This window comes from Zootoca vivipara, chromosome 10 (assembly GCF_965207765.1).
Source record: "Zootoca vivipara chromosome 10, rZooViv2.hap1.1, whole genome shotgun sequence".
NCBI classification, from domain to species: Eukaryota; Metazoa; Chordata; class Lepidosauria; order Squamata; family Lacertidae; genus Zootoca; species Zootoca vivipara.
This window is the reverse complement of record NC_142593.1, coordinates 39,305,123-39,322,874: the sequence shown is the minus strand read 5'-3', so window position 1 is coordinate 39,322,874 and position 17,752 is coordinate 39,305,123. Positions and strand designations below refer to the sequence as shown.

Sequence of the window (17,752 nt, the reverse complement as noted above, 5' to 3'; positions counted from 1 at the left end):
GGGGCAGAGGGAGGAGGGGTGGAGGAAAAGCAGAAAGGAAAAGGGAGGAAAAACAGTCCTTTTCACCAAATACCCCTTCACTGAAGCAGGAAAAGACTTGTCTGGAAAAACACTGAACCTAAGAATTAACTTGAAAGAGTTAAAACAAAAACAGAAGTTCTATTTTCTGTCAAAGTCATCAAATTCAACAAGGCGACAGAAAGGGGAGGGAATGTGTTTTCATGGTGCTGGGTTAAAGGAAAAACAAGAATGACATCATAAAATGTACACATTTTCCCTGCTGGGTTTCTCTTGTGTTGTAAAACTTGCATTACATCCCCAGTGTGGGATTTATTTATTTTTAATGCATCTCTCGATTACAGTTCCTCACTTGCATTGCCATCCCTTGGTGCTAAGGAATCGATTGCCACAGTGTACAGCAAACAAGTATTGGGATAACTCCACATTGAAGTGTGCAGCAGTTTACTCACCATATCCACGAATGCCTCCTGAATGGAAAATTGTTTACATGCATCATGTTCATGGTTCTATCGGCCTCAGTCTTTTCCTTGTCCAAAAGCTTTATCTGTTACGGAATTCATAGATACATTCCGCAACAACTGCAGCATCAGTTAGTGTCATGGGCTATTGCAAAAAAAGTATTGTATTCCACATAAGTGAGAATCTCCAAGATTCAAGGGCAGAATTTCCAGAAGGTTTTCTAGCTATGCGTCCATCCATTAATGCAATTCACTAGTATTTCGTTTTTTAAAAATCACAAAAGGAATCATATACGTTTAACAACTTATCCTAAATGAAGGCAACGGTTCCCCTTGATAAATCCCAGGTATAAATTAAAGCATCTTCTTGTGCAGCAGCATTTTACACGTTAAGAAAAGGTTAGTCAAAAGAGAGTTTCTTGCCATCTGTGCTAGATCAGTTTTTAAGAGGAAATGCAAAACTTCACATGGTTTTGCCATGCTGTCCTTTAGAAACAAGTATTGCTTTTTCTTCCTTCTCAAACACATATTCATCAGTGGTTGCTTTAATTGTGTTTCCTCTCTTTGCAAGAAAAACCAGCCGAAGAATGGAGGTTGATCCAATACAGAGCAAACTTTTCATCTGGAAATGTAGGCTCTCGACTCTCCGCTTGATAGGAGGGAGCCTTAAGGAAGTATGTTATGCTATTTTCCTGCTCCATAAGATAAGATTATGCACTGAAGTTGTTGTCATGATCCCACTCCAAGTTGCCATTTAACCCCATAATAAAGCTGTCTTCTACGTGGAAGGAAAAATGACTAATGCTGCAACACCACACACACTTAGGAGGTAATAAGTCCCATTAAAACCACTGAGGCTTACTTCTGAGTAAACACACCAAGGATCGTGATGGAAGTGATCGATTTCTCTGCTGCAGAGCCTTGTTTTCTAACTAAATATTCTACTTTGCATTTAAAACTACGTGTGCACCTCCACGTCTTGGCAGAAGGCGGGGAGAGTTTCAAGTCCTAAGTAATCAAAGAATCCCTTCGCTGGAGTTTCTTCTCTTCTTTTTTTTTCCAGTCCCCCCCCCACCAGCAATCTGCTTCTCAACACCGGTTATTCTGAATATCTGCCCACATCATTGGATAGGTAGAGGGGGTGAAGTTCAGGCAAAGCCAGCCTTAGACCTTCCTGACCAAACGATGCAGGCAGCAGGATGTTGCTCGTCTCCTCCTCCTGCGAATTCCTACCGCCCCCTTCGACCCCCTTTGTCTCCTTTTCTTACGGAAGGGCTCAGGACACTTGCAGGCGAGTCTGTGCCACGAGAATTGTGCAGCAGAATTAGCTCCAGGCTGCAGCGAGCGCGGCTGCCCGACGGAGGATGTGCTCGCGTCAAGGGGCCCCTCTAGGTGGGTTCTCCATCCTGCCACCGCGGCTCCTCTGGCGCTTTTCACCGACGCCTCCGAGAGGGGCGCCGCTCCGTTATAGCAAAAGGTGGGTGGCAGAAAATAGAGCTACTGTGTGCCTTTTAAATAAAATAAAATAAAAATACACAAAAACCGGCTTGCCTACCTTCCAAGCGCCCTGCTCCTTAAAAGCAACCAACACGCCAAATATTCCACCAGCCTATTTTGCAAGGTTTGCTTTTTTTCTTTTGGAATGACATGATGTTCAACCTCCCTCTTTTGTTTCCTTTCTTTTTTTCCCCTCCTCGCTAAGGGGCGGGAGGGGGCGGGGACGCTCACCAGGTCCACCCGGGCTTTGCATCGCCCAAGCAGCAGTCGTGACGGATCAGGCTCCCCATTCAGCTATTTGGGGAGGAAATCCTGTACGACGAGCGTCACACACAAGGACAACAATCCCATAAACGGCTCGCCCGGTCATAAAAGGCTCCTTGCCGAGGAGTGTCCGCGATAAGAGGCGCCGCGAGAGAGCTCTTTTGGCGCTGCCTGTTTCCTCTACGCCAGCGCGTCGGGCTGCGCGCCTCTCCTTTGCCCCAAGGAGCCCGCGGCCCTGTGGTCACCGGAGAGCGAGAACCAGGCAGCAAACTATTGGGGACTAAGGGGATCTTGGGGCCGAAGGTGCCTTTGTTAGGAACAAAGCATCTGCTGCTGCCGATTGGTAGGCAGACCGGGCGCTCTCCTACTCCCCGCCCCCACCGGCTGCTGAGACCGGGGCGCCGGGAAGGTAGAAGGGGGTGTGGCGACGGGGCGATTGCCAGGCGAGTCACGCCGCTGCAAGTTTCCGTCTCTCTCTCCCCCGCTCCCCACCCAGCTCCATTTCCAATACATGACGGGTCAAGCGGGGTCCAGATTGGATGAGCATGCAGGAATACTGTAGTGATCAAAGCAGGGGGTCGACGCTTGCGATTCAGTTTCCTTTCTCGTTTGAGCTGCAGGTTGGTTGGTTAAATACTGTACACACACACCTCTCAGAGAAGGCTGCAAAGTACATTGAAAGAAAACACGGAATGGAAAAATGAAATGGAAATGGAAAAGCACCATTTCAGTCGAACGCAGCCTTTGGCCAATTCCATTCAGAGCCTGCATTCTCTCTCTCCCAGCTGTTGGTAAAGGCTATGACTCATCTTGCTGTAGAATGTCTTGTACGCCGTGGATGCGACACTATTTTTTTCCCTTCCTTTTTTCCCTCCCTTTTTTTTTCACTAAAACGCTGGGATTGCCTAAAACCGTCTGGGTTCTTGGCGCAGTACAAGAGAGGGAGATTCTGCCCCAAATAACAGTATGCGTAATGAAGAAATACAGCATGCAGCCACCGGCCAGAGAGTGTAAAAATATCAGTAAATATACAAACACGCAAGGATGAGTTCACACGTGCCTGGCACTTGATGGTTAAATGCTGCTCCACTTGGAATGGGCTGCCTTGAAAGGCAGCAGACTCCCCTTCATTGGAGGTTTTTAAACAGGTTTCTTTAGCCGTGGTTCCTGCATTGCGGGGGGTTGGACTAGATGACCCCTGGGATCCCTTCCAACTCTATGATTCTATGATCACTGCAGCATGAAGCAATGAATGGGGAAGAACAGCCATGGCAGATCATACACCAGAAGCAACATTCTCATTTCATCACACTATCCAACCCAGCTCCTGTGTGTAACATCCTTCCAGTAACACAGATCCCTGAACAAGTCTGATCAGGATGCTCATGGACAGACAGTGCCAGACAGAGGCAAAGGGGAAAGCACCACACACATAAACTGCACTCCTGCCACCCTGGTGGAGGCTAGTGGTACCTTAGGGAAATGGGGCATGGCCCTATCAACCTCAGTCTGCTCTCACCCACCTGCCTTCTTACAGCCACTCCAGGGAGTAGCACTGCCTATCCGCTTCCTCCTCCTTAGTCTCTCTCTTTTTTAAAAATATATTTTTATTAAATTTTCACTTTAAACAAAAACCAATAAATTCCAACATATAACAATCAATCTCATTCCCCTCCGCTCTGCCGAGCTTATGACTTCCCTCCCTCCCGCCATCCGGTTTTCCCTTTTCCAGTCTATATCTCACAGTTTCATCTTATTGAATCAAGTCCACATCGTAGGATTTATTTCAATCCCACTAGTGTCTTCAAGCTTCTACAGTTGTTATTAATATAGTCAATGAATTTACTCCAATCTCTTTGGAATTTTAATTTGTCCTAGTTTCGGACTCTGCAGGTCAGTTTTGCCAGTTCCGCATAATCCATCATCTTTGTCTGCCACTCCTTCAGTGTTGGTAATTCCTGTGTTTTCCACTTTGGGGATAATAATATTTTCGCTGCCTTTGTTGCATACATAAATAATCTTTGATCTTCCTTTGCTATTCCCTCTCCCATCAAGCCCAGCAAAAAAGCTTCCGGCTTTTTGGGAAAGGTATATTTAAACATCTTTTTCAACTCATTATAAATCAATTTGCAGAATGCTTTAACCTTATCACATGTCCACCACATATGGTAAAAGTCTCCATCCTTATCTTTATATTTCCAACATGTTCTATTGCTCATCCTATACATTTTAGCCAACTTGACCAGTGTTAGGTACCATCTATACATCATTTTCATTACATTTTCTTTCAAAGTAACACATGCTGTGAATTATAAACTTTCATTCCATTATCTTAACCATGCATCATAGTCAATGTTGTGCCCAAAATCTATTGCCCATTTTATCATGACTTCTTTCGTCAATTCATCCTTTGTAAACCATTCCAATAAAAAGTTGTACATTTTAGATAATAATTTACTTCTGCATTCCAACATTTTGATTTGAAATCTAGATTTTTTTATCTTCAAATCCAACTTAATTTTATTCAATTTAAATCCTGCTAATTGCCCAAATTCTTCAATTTCCTCCAGTGCTTTTGGTACACTGAACTGAGGTTCCTCTAATGTTAAAACCAAATCATCTGCAAAGGCTTTTAACTTGAATTCCTTTACACCAATTTTTATACCTTTCACTTCAGAGGTTTCTCTTAACCTATTTGTCAATACCTCCAGTACCGCGATGAATAGTAATGGGGACAGTGGACATCCTTGTCAAGTACCTTTTGATATGTCAAAATAATCTGTCAATACATTATTTACAATAAATTTTGCCTTCTGTTCAGAGTATATTGCCTCATTTCCTCTCAGGAAAGTTCCTCCTACTCCCATCATTTCTAAGCTTTTCTTCATAAAATGCCAAGAAATATTATCAAAAGCTTTTTCTGCATCTATTAATGCTGCTTGTTTATCATTCCTGATCTCAAATATTCTATTATGTCCACTATATGTCTTACATTATCTTTTAATCGTCGACCAGGAAGAAAACCTGCTTAGTCTCACTGAGAATTTCTTTTAATCTAGTTGCCATAATATCTGCGAAAAGCTTATAATCATTGCTTAACAACGATATTGGGACCCAGGTGGCGCTGTGGTTAAACCACTGAGCCTAGGGCTTGCTGATCAGAAGGTCGGCGGTTCGAATCCCTGTGACGGGGTGAGCTCCCGTTGCTTGGTCCCAGCTCCTGCCAACCTAGCAGTTCGAAAGCACGTCAAAATGCAAGTAGATAAATAGGAACCGCTACAGCGGGAAGGTAAACGGCGTTTCCATGTGCTGCTCTGGTTTGCCAGAAGCGGCTTTGTCATGCTGACCACATGACCTGGAAGCTATACGCCGGCTCCCTCGGCCAATAATGCGAGATGAGCGCGCAACCCCAGAGTCGGTCACGACTGGACCTAATGGTCAGGGGTCCTTTACCTTTACCTTTAACAACGATATTGGCCTAAAATTCTTGACATTCAAACAATCTGTATCTTGCTTATCTTGCTTAGGGATTAATGTTATATATGCCTCTTTCAATGTATTCGGGATCTTCCCTCCTTTCAATATATTATTCATCACTTCACAGAGTACAGGTGTGAATAGTCCACTAAGACAATACCGGGTTATTCCAGGTTAAACTACTTGCCCATCCAGCTTAAACTATTTGTCCCAGAATTGTTAAGTATTATCTACTCTGACCGTCAGTGTCTCTCTGGGATCTCAATACTTAATAACATTATACAACTCTGTAAGCGAAATAAATGTTTAACATTCATCTGAATTTTAATCTTCTTTATTAGAATGGGCAGTTGTGAGTATTAAATAAAACAATTCTAAATGGAAAATGTGGTGATGTCTTTGCTAATGCTGAAGGCTTGGTGTTTCATTAGTTAGATTATCCATATTTTCCATAATTGGAAGTTCTGACATTAATACTGCATCAGGTCGTGTCTGCTTTCAGCTTTTCTCAGAGATCAGATTGCTCTGAAGTCAGAAATCAGGGTTGGATTTGTCCTCCCCTGCCACTGTGGCCCCTATAGCATAGGAACCACTTCCCCAACCCCTCCAAAGTGTGATCTTGTGTGGTGGTGGGCTGTGTGTGAATAATGCAACAAGGGAGGCACAAGCTGTTAGCATATGACAGTCCCATCCCAGCAGTCCTGCTTAAGCAAATACAATCTTCCCTACTTCAGACAGTTGCCCTCAATCTCACAGTGGTGAAGGTAGGAGCTAGCATACTTGTTCCCATTGCACCATGCACATCCTACGCCTTCAGACAGCCATGGCTTCTCCCAAAGAGTGCTGGGAACGGTAGTTCATTAAGAGTGCTGAGAATTGTTAGGTGATCCTTATTCTCCTCAGAGCATGACAATTCCCAAAGTTTCCAAGAAAGGAGGCCTTGATTGCTTCAGCACTCAGGGGGGGGCTCCTAAAAACTCTCAGGAAACTTTGGGGAAAGCCATGTATGATTCTGCTTTAAATGTATAGTTTAGACAGGGCCTAAAGCAGATGCTGGGATGCGGGTGGCGCTGTGGGTTAAAGCACAGAGCTTGCCTATCAGAAGGTCGGCAGTTCGAATCCCCACAATGGGGTGAGCTCCCGTTGCTCGGTCCCTGCTCCTGCCAACCTAGCAGTTTGATAGCACGTGAAAATGCAAGTAGATAAATAGGTACCGCTCCGGCGGGAAGGTAAACGGCGTTTCAGTGTGCTGCTCTGGTTTGCCAGAAGCAGCTTAGTCATGCTGGCCACATGAACTGGAAGCTGGCTGTGGACAAACGCCGGCTCCCTTGGCCTATAGAGCGAGATGAGCACGCAACCCCAGAATCGTCCGCAACTGGACCTAATGGTCAGGGGTCCTTTTACCTTTTTAAAGCAGGTGTAGTAGCCTACATTTTTTCACTGGAGGAGCAGCTCTGGGACCATGAGGCATTTAACCCTTTCTCCCAACACCATGTCCTCAGTCTAAATCCCCCACCCCACTGAGGGTTGCCACCTGTCCTGTATAATACAGGATTGCCCTGTATTTCAATGTGAAATGTTACATCATTCTCTCTCTCTTTGCCAAATTAGGGATCTTTTCCCAATGCATGTGTTTGAAAGGGTATGTGAAAGGTCATATATTTAAGCTCCGGGTAGCCAAGCACAGAAAGATTTACGTGTGTGTGTGTGTGTGTGTGTGTGTGTGTGTGTGTGTGTGTGTCAAATTCCAGAGGTGCCATCCTGTTAGGCTGCAATAGATTATAATGGATTGCTCTGAAGTCACTTCAGCACCAGATGAAAACAAAAACCAGCCCCTAACTGCCCCATCTTGCCATGTCCTGTATTTTGCCAGAACAAAGGTGGCAACCCCAACCCCACTAAATAGAGATACTTGTATCATGTATGTCATTTTTCCCACTGTGGGTCTAATAGCAGCTCTGGGAGATCCAAAAAAAATCTCCCAAACAGCAGCTTCAAAAGATCCAAACACCTCCAGCAAATGCCTGTTTTAGTTCATCTCCAAAATTAAGCATCTGCTTCATCAGAATAAAAGCAGCTTCTGCCTCACCTCTTGAACAAAAGAAGCTACATCCACCATGCCATCCTGTGAACACACCAGAGTGTTAATGTGCATGTGGACTGGAACAGATCTATTTTTTCCACATGCACTTTTGATTGCTTGTTTTGGTCTTGTTCTTGTTCTATTATGTATTTTGTGTTTTGATCTTGTATTTTTATAATGGGTAGCACCTTTAGATCTTTGGGTGAAGGGTGGTATACAAATTTAATAAGCAACAATAGCAGCAACTCTGTCTCAATGCTTCCTGCCCACAGTGGTGGAGGCTGCTTAATATTTTGTCAACATCCTTCTGAAGCCAGTGCTTCCAAGGCGGTACGAGAAGCTGTAAACTCAGTAGCAATGTTGAATGTTGCCCTCGATTTGCAGATCGTTCTTCCGGTTCATGCAAACCAGTTGTGGATGTCGCAACAGCACACTCTAGACCTGCGTTTGGCTTGTTGTTTGCTATAAACTCTTTAATCTGTCAGGGTGCTTCCAGATGGAGGATGTTTGTGGCTTCATCGCTGCCAGTCCCAGAGGGGCTGTGATGATCTTAGCACTGATTTCCAGTTGCTCAAGAGCACAGCAGGGAATTAGCAAGGCCAGCAGATGTGAAAAAGTACAGAGAAGTGCCTACCCTGGGACTACGCCACACAGTGCTGCAAGACTGTGTACCTCTCTTTTCATCCCCAAAGAATGCTTCCTGTCCTTGTGGTTTAGAAGTACCGGTAAGTCATTCAGTCAGCTGTATGGAGGCTGTTGCTTGGATATAGTCTCAGCAAGGATATTCCCTATCGTATCGCACTACCTTCAGGCGTAAGTGGTTTTCGTCTTAGCCCCTTTCTCTTGAATTGCCACCCTTGTTACTCCATGTTAATAATAATAATTATTATTATTATTTGTACCCCGCCCATCCGGCTGGGTTTCCCCAGCCACTCTGGGCGGCTTCCAACAGAACTTAAAAGATCTAGAGGAACTTGTCATCGGCCCACTGCATTTCCGTTCTTTTTTTAATGCTGCCCACCTGTGCTTTTTCAGATCTTTCTTAATTAGAAAATGCAATTGCAGCAGCAGTCAGCTCTCAGGGACTGGCTGGACGAAGAGGAGTGGTGGGAGTACTCCTAAAGGAAACCCCAGAGGAGGAAGGCTCAGAGCCAGGGGAACGGAGGTAGGACACTGAGGAGAGGTCAGAGGGAGAAGATTGGGAGGAGGGGCTGGGTGCTGAAGGGGCAACAGGGTTTAGTGAGCTGGGAGAGCTGGTGACAAGGAGCAGTTCAGATTCCGAGGCTGAAGCAGAGGAGGTGGGTTAAGAGGCTGCTGTAGAATCCAAGGACTCTCCCTCTCCTTTTGCAACAAGTTCCCCTCCTCCTTGGTCTCAATGAACGCACAGGATAATGAGGAGGGCAGAACAGAGACCGGAGGTGCGCAGATGCCATTTGAGACTGCTTGGGAGACATCCAGAGGAGTAGGAGCCTTAGGGAGGTATGAAAGGCAGGGACCTTCAGTCCTGGCAACTGCTCCATAGGGGTAAGACCTACTGGGAAGTATTGCTGAGTTGCATGCTGTTTCCTTGAATAAAGAGTTAACTTCACAAACAGCTGACTTTGCCTCCTCGTGCTGACCTGCATCTGACTCCAGCCCTAACACCAGCCTACAAAAGCATTCACTATTGAGGCTCCCATACCTTGAAGTAATGGTGCATTATTCCTCCCTATTTGCAGGTTCGGCCCATTTTATTTATTCCCGATGAGCGCAAGTAGGTTTGAATATCCTATTAATTGCCCCAGTTTCTCTGCCCTCATTGAGGAGATGGAGAAATTCATGGTTGATCTCTGATTCCTAATCTTTTGATTTCATACCAATTCCCTCCCCGATAAAACAATTAAAAGAGAGGGGAAAAAAGGAAAGCAGCAATTAACATACACAAACGGTGACAACTAAAACTGATATAAGGGCAATTAAGGGAGGGCATTCAAAATGCATTCATTGAGAAATAATGAATAAATGTTTACACTGCAGACAGGAGACTCTCTGTTTGCCTGATATGAATGTACCACAAACCACAAAAAATACAGGTTGGATCAGCACATTAACCTTTCAAAGACATTCAGTCCCATAGCAAAAATTCAGTCCCATAGCACATTCACCCACCTGCTCACGAATACTGGGAATCATAGTTTGTTAAGGAGGATGCTGGGAGCTGTAACTATGTGACGTGCAAACTACAGTTCCCAAGATTCTTTTCGGGGGGTGGGGGTGAGAGAAGTGTGCGTTCATTGTATGGTGTGTATACAGCCCAAGCATCCTCTTTTCTGGTGAAGTATAGCTGGCCACCCTAAGTCATCTTTATTCTGTTCTGCATCCAAACGCAACAGCAAAAACTGCCCATCCTATGCACACATATCAGAGAGCACCTAGAATAATAGAATCATAGAGTTGGAAGGGACCCCGAGTATCATCTAGTCCACCCCCTGTAATGCAGGAATCACCTGCCACTGAACTCGGCAGAATCCACTTCTGATTATGATCAGGCTGCAACTGATGCTTCCCATTTCTTAACTGTGGGACAGGAAACAAAATTAAAAAATTCCTTCCAGCAGCACCTTAAAGACCAACTAAGTTTTTTTATTTTGGTATGAGCTTTCGTGTGCATGCACACTTCTTCAGATACACTGAAATAGAAGTCCCCAGACGCTTATATGTAGAGAAAGGGTGGGGAGGGGGTATCACTCAGAAGGGTGGTGGAAATGGGTGATTGATTGACTGACTGATAGCTGTTGACGACTGCAAATGGTCTTGCATGAAAAAGCAAGGGGTGAGATGGCTGAAGATCGCTTTATCATGTATAATGAGATAAGAGAGGAAGTATAATGTAGTATAATGTGGGAGAGGAAGTGAGCTGTCAATGGCTACTGACCATGGTGGATATGCTCTGCGACCACAGATGGGAGGCAGCAATGCTTCTGAATCTGAACGTCCATTGCTGGAAATCACAGGAGGGGAGAGTGCTTGTTCTCACGTTCTGCACTGTGAGAACAGGATGCTGTACTAGACAGGCCATTAGCCTGACCCAGCAAGCTATTCTTATGTTCTTATGTGACATTAACCAAAATGTTTACATGATATAAAGTGTTTTGATCCACACCCCAAGTTACACTTAGTACTGGTTGGCCTCTGGTGTCGTATTTTCCCTTGTTATTGTTAGAAACGGACTCCGTTGGCACAACGACTAGTTAATGAGACAGACACGGCACCAGCTATTGGGTGTGGTAGCTGCAACGTGTCAGAGATTTGTATCATGTGTTGCCGGGTGTAAAGGAAATGGCGTAAATGTAACCTTTGAGGTCTGACTACCAGCGGATCCATTTAATCAGCATGGGGCTTGTGGAATGATGAACTGATCCTGGGACCCAATGCCACACCAACCCTTGGCCTGCCTGCTGCCGTCAATAAAGATTTGGCCTGATTTTATCCAATCACCGTTGTACTGTCTGGTTATTTTTCTGCTCTCATGGGTCACATAATGTGCCTGCCTGGGCAAATAAAAATGCTCTTGACTATTGACACCATACTAAAAATGTATTCATTATTATCCATCAACAATAAAACATTAGCATAAGTATTTAAAGCTCAGTCAGGTACAGTATATCTTTTTAAGATGGCCAAGACCTGTTTTTAAAACCAAAATGTTGCTTTGTTACTCTTCTCATTTTGAATTTCAGACCTGTTAATATTCCATGCCATTTCACCATGTGCGGTATTATTTATGCTGATTACAAGAAACACAGTCAAACCAATTTATTTCTGCATAATACTGTGTCACTAATTGCTTTAGTGCAATGTCATATTATCCTGGGTGCATGGGGGATGTAAGTCAACAAAACCTTTCCAAAATTGATTAATTCAAAATGCGATGCACTCACTGCTCATACTATGGCAAAGACTGGAGAATTACTAAGTACTTAATGCATCCCAAAGGGTGTTTCCAGGTATTCGGCACATGCACACCTGATTTTTTAAAAAAATCTTATTAAATGTGTAGATAGGAATCATTAAAAGGCAAGCATCTTTATCCTATGGACCAGGGTCTGAAAAGGACGCACGAGTACAGCTAGATTCAGACAAAATGTCCAGCGCCCTGTTGCCAACAGCAGCTATCCAGATACCTCTGGGTCATCCACAAGCAGAACACAATGGCTCCAGGTTTATCCCACTGTTCCCCAGTGTCTGGCATTCAGAACTAGGCTGTCCCTGATCCTACAGCATAGAACAGGGGTCAGCAAACTTTTTCAGCGGGGGGCCAGTCCACTGTCCCTCAGACCTTGTGGGGGGCCGGACTATATTTTGAAAAAAAATATGAACAAATTCCTATGCCCCACAAATAACCCAGACATGCATTTTAAATAAAAGGACACATTCTACTTATGTAAAAACACCAGGCAGGCACCACAAATAACCCAGAGATGCATTTTAAATAAAAGGACACATTCTACTCATGTAAAAACACGCTGATTCCCGGACCGTCCACGGGCCGGATTTAGAACGTGATTGGGCTGCATCTGGCCCCCCGGGCCTTAGTTTGGGGACCCCTGGCATAGAACCACAGCTATTAATAACATTATACTCCAAACACTTACCTAGTTCCCTTTTGATGCCACCTAAGTTGGCGTCCAACAGCACATCTTGTACCTATAGTAAATTATATAGGTTAATCCAGGGGTCAGCAACCTAAGGCCCATGGGTCACAAGCGGCCCACGGGGGTCGTTTAAACCAGCCGACGAGCCACCCCCGAACCAAGCCACCCACTTGGTGAGTCCCCGTGCGCTGCGCTAAACCGGTGCAGCACGGCACAGGGACTTGCTTCCGCATCGCCGGAAATCACAGGTATGTATGCTCACGCGCGTGCGCAATCCGGCCCACAAAGTGATCTCCACTGGAGTGAACCGGCCCAGGCGAGGTAAACCTTGCTGACCCCTAGGTTAATCACACACAGTGTGAGTCCTTCCTTTTGCATTTCTTGAAGTTTCTTTGGATGAGTGCTTGCATATGCATAGCTGCCAAGTACCCCGTATTTCCCGGGAAACCCCCGTTTTTACTTACCATTTCCCGGAGGTCTCCCGTTCCAGCTCCTCTCCCATTAATCTCCTTTTTTTCCCCTGTCAGTGGCCATTTTTCTGGTGCCGCTTTGCCCATCTATGGGCACCAGAAAATGGCTGGCTCCGGAAGTGCATAGACGCAACTTCCGGTGTCGCTTTGCCCATCTATGGGCACTGAAAATGGTCGATGCCGACACCGGAAGTTGCATCTACGCACTTCCGGACATGTGTAGACGCAACTTCCGACGCCAGTGCCGGCCATTTTCAGTGCCCATAGATGGGCAAAGCGACACCGGAAGTTGTGTCTACGCAACTTCCGGTGTCGCGCAGCTGCCGATCCCGGATTTCTCCACCGGGTACTTGGCAGCTGTGTGCATATGCCCATGGGATAAAGTGGGAATACCTTTTTTTTCCTTCTGCCAGGATTTTTCAATCAGTTAAATGTTGCTTGCTGCCCTTGTCTGCACTAACAATAACTTGTTGTCATAACCCTGGACACGATCACAAACATACACTGCAACTATGGCTTAGGATGCAAAGCTAAGCCCTCCCCATGTACCCATGCACAAAGAGATCCCCCAGTGAAACTGGCTTGTCACAGTGCAAGACAAGAGCCCAGATCAGGAACAGCCAATGTGGCACCTTCCAGATGCTGTTGGACTACAACTCCCACCATCCCTACCTATTATCCATACTGGCTAGGGCTGATGGGAATGGCTGTTGAACAGCAGCTGGAAGGCACCATATTGGCTACCTTTGGCCTGGAGAGTCAGGGAATCTGTGTTAACCATGGTTTGCTCAGCGTAACCCTTAACTCTGGTTAGTGGACACCCCAATTTGTAAACTCACTTTGACCCATCTTGTTTCACATCTTGGCTTACAACCAGCCATATAGAAAGAAAATAAATAGCAATGGTTATATGCCCTGCTTGTCTGCAGTCTTACAACCAAAGCCAGGCACTGGGGCGCTGTGGTTTTTGTTTCAAAGAAATTTAGGAAAGTAAAAGATCTACAAGGGTTATCAAAGTCCTCTCATTGCCAATGAATCCTAATTCTTTTAGTACATTTACTCATGATTTATTCACAACAGTTTTAAACTGTTGAGCTGAGCTTCTCCCTTGGGGAAATTAGTCCACAGACTTAGATTTCTTGTTAATATATAATCTTAAAGATGGTAACAAATAGGCCTCTAATATACATGTAGTGATTCATATTGAAGAGGCTTTTCCTTTTTTGCCTAACTCTTTAGACAAATTTTATTGCCATCACACCAGTTCCAACTTACCATGAAATAAAGTTTAAATGCAAGCAAACATTGTCAGAAAATATTTTACCAAGCTGCCTGGTTTCGTATCAGCTCTTAGAGCTTTGCTGCTTGGTCAGCTCAGCTGGCATATCAACAGTCCAATCCTAAGGCTGCTTACTCAGAAGTAAGTCCCAACTTGCTCAGTGGGGCTTCTTCCTTAGTAAATGTTCTTCAGATAACAGCTTAGGGATGCAGACTGCTGGGAGCTGGTCCTACTGATCACTGCAAGATTTACTTCTATATCAGGCATCCCCAAACTCTGGCCTTCCAGATGTTTTGGACTACAATTCCCATCATGCCTGACCACTGGTCCTGTTAGCTAGGGATCATGGGAGTTGTAGGCCAAAACATCTGGAGGGCCGCAGTTTGGGGATGCCTGTTCTATATCAAGGGAGGGGAACTTGTGGCATCCCAGATGTTGCTGGATTCCAGTGCCCATCATCCCTAATCATTGGTTATGCTGGCAGGGGCTGATGGGAATTGGAGTCCCAGTATTTGTAGGGCCACAGGATTTATATAAGCAAGCATAAGATTTGGCTGGATGCTTTCTTCCTCATTGAATAGGATAACATGTTTTGAAAACATTGTGAGTAAAGAAAGATTCATCTTAAAGCATTCCAAGTTTTCTGACCTTGGAACTCTCTGGATCAATTCACATTTCTAGATAAAGAAAATATGAAAAAAGGCTTTACTTTAAAAAAACAAACAAACAAACACACAATTCTTGGATTTGGAGAAAGCAATTTTTGGAGTTCAACAGTTTGGTGCCAACTTGATTGAATTTGCACTTTTAAAACATACTGGAATAAAAAAGTTTGTTGATATGATTTGTGGAAATCAAAGGCCTGCAATCTATATATTTTTATATACAGTATGTATGATCTGAATGACTTTATAAACTGAAAAAGAATAGAGAATGAAACGAAAAGGACAATATGTATGGATGCCCTCTGGAGACAAACAATAAGTATTTTTGGTATCACCTGGGGGTGGGGGTGGGGACAAAAGAAGAAAAAGAACTAAGGTGGCTATAATCCACACATGATAATACTGAACCAGCAACATAATGGGACTGTTGTTGGGCCAAAAATGTCTGGTTCGAGGTGAGAAAGTACAATAATTGTCTTACATGGGTTAAAGAAAGTTGTTTAAAATGAGTTAAAAATGGCTATCAGCTTGGATTGTAAAGGCTGATCTTCTTGAATGCAAGGACGTGGGAGTGGATATAGATGCTTCTGCCCTTTTGATATTTCATGTCTGTTTTAGTCCTGCCAAATCCATAGTCTATCTCTTGGTCTTTTCTGCAGTGATGTGGTTTAGACAGAGGATGGAGCTGGAGAAGATGGGACTATGAAATGTACAGTCATTAATGTTTAATAGAAACCGGCTGCCTAATACGCCATTTGCACTCAAGTTTAAATTATTTATGTAGAGAAACCAACATCAAAGGTATCATTTCTCCCTGTGTCCATCCCCCCCACCTTGCAAAACTGATATTCTTTGTCAGATACCTAACAGAAGCATTTTCCTTAAAAATCGTTGAAGGCTTGCCAGAGGACAAAAATTATAAAAAAGGAAGCAATGGGTTTTCTATCTTTCTTTAAAAAAAATAAAAATGCATTGAAATTTTAAGTACGTCAGTTTCACCCAGTTGCCATTCTCAGTAAAATGCTTATATGCCACAATACTGTGTGACATGCTGAATCCATTTATAGATTATAATAGCCTAGAATATATACTATGTGGATTGTTACACACTATACCCAATCTTCCAGGGATTTCAAGCGTTTTTCCAGGGTTCAGTTTCTTTAGAATGAAGGTCCACAGAGAGAGAACGTAAGGTTTCATGTGCATATACTGTATACAACCTCAGCATAGGATGGAGGGGGTCACAGCATTAACACCACAAAAGATCTTGCTCTTCAATTTGTTGTTTAGTCGTTTAGCCGTGTCCGACTCTTCGTGACCCCATGGACCAGGGCACGCCAGGCACTCCTGTCTTGCACTGCCTGCCGCAGCTTGGTCAAACTCATGTTCGCAACTTCGAGAACACTGTCCAACCATCTCGTCCTCTGTCGTCCCCTTCTCCTCGTACCCTCAATCTTTCCCAACATCAGGGTCTTTTCCAGGGAGTCTCCTCTTCTCATGAGGTGGCCAAAGTATTGGAGCCTCAGCTTCACGATCTGTCCTTCCATTGAGCACTCAGGGCTGATTTCCTTCAGAATGGATAGGTTTGATCTTCTTGCAGTCCATGGGACTCTCAAGAGTCTCCTCCAGCAGCGTAATTCAAAAGCATCAATTCTTCGGCGATCAGCCTTCTTTATGGTCCAGCTCTTCAATTAGTCATAGTTTTAGATTCTGAGTAAGATCAATACATGTTTCTGGGTCCCCCACTTCCAGCCCAGCTCACAAATACACAGTTCTCTAGTCCAGCCCACTTTGACTTATTGTTCTCCATCACTCAACCTAGCTCATTATTTTAGATGCTGATGGGGTCACACAAGTGGCCAGCTATGGTCTTTTGAAGAAACTTGCCTGTTCAGTCCAGCAACCTCTAATATTCTAACCCTCGCTGGATACAGAATCCCCAGAACTGGAAGGGACTCAGGTATCACACCAGAGTTTTCCAAACTTTTCACGTTGGTAACACAAATTTTAGACGTGCATCATTTTGTGACACAGTAATTCAGTTTTACTAGCAAACCAGAGGTTAAACTAACCCCTTACCAGCCCCGTGAGGAGAGGAAGGAGCATTTGTGCAACACACCTACACACTGCAGCTAACATGCCACGACACACAGTTTAGAAAGCTCTGATCTAGACTGATCCCTGAACTGATCCCCCCTAAGAAAAACTTATAACAGTAGATACATCATAGAAACCCCCATTTGGCTAGCCATATTTGGGTAAGTGGTAAATAAAGTCCTAAACGACATATAGTTCTGCACAGATTGTTCCTAAAGGTATTTACTGTGGGGGGTTGTGTAAATATCAGGGACCGCCTCTGCTTTCTTGCACACTGGTAGATTGTTAGGCCAGCGGCCATCATTGGGAAAACAGCAAGCCTTAAGGGCCGTGATTGGGAAGCAAGATAATGCAAAGCACACAGCACTTCAGGCTATGGCAGGAGTGCTGCTGATGTCACTGCAGTGACCACCCTTACTTGGGATGGATTTAGGCCTGGCCTATCCCAGTTGTTGTTTTCTCCTCCTTTTCCTCTCAACGACTGTTAACCTACACCACGTGTACCCAATATGGTGCCATTCAATTGCTGTTAGACTACAACGCCCATCATCCATGGCCATTGCACACCTCGAGAGCCTCAAGTTCCTTATCCTTACAGTACAATGGAACCTCAGGTTGTGGGTGTAATCCATGACGGAGGCATGTCCGCAACCTGCAGCGTTCGTATCCTGCAGCGCCACATCTGAGCACGCGAGTGACGCAATTTGGCACTTCTGCGCATGCGGTGAAACCCAGAAGTAACCATTTCCGGTACTTCCGGGTTTCCTGCAGTACGCAACCTGAAAACGTGTAACCCAAAGCGTCTGT

The 17,752-nt window shown here is 44.5% G+C and overlaps 1 protein-coding gene across 6 annotated transcripts in view; it reads right to left on the bottom strand.

The window, feature by feature from the left end:
• The window catches only part of PDE4D (phosphodiesterase 4D), a 632,406-nt gene that overhangs the window by 301,112 nt on the left and 313,542 nt on the right, over nucleotides 1-17,752 (bottom strand). Inside the window, exon 1 of one of the 6 annotated variants that reach the window (XM_035100840.3) lies at nucleotides 471-6,372. The exons of the other annotated variants lie outside the window; for them this stretch is intronic. Coding sequence (XP_034956731.1) covers nucleotides 471-523 — 53 coding nt within the window. The 5' untranslated portion in view covers nucleotides 524-6,372. Of the gene's footprint in view, nucleotides 1-470; nucleotides 6,373-17,752 lie in introns of those variants that run through there. 6 annotated transcript variants of the gene reach the window in all.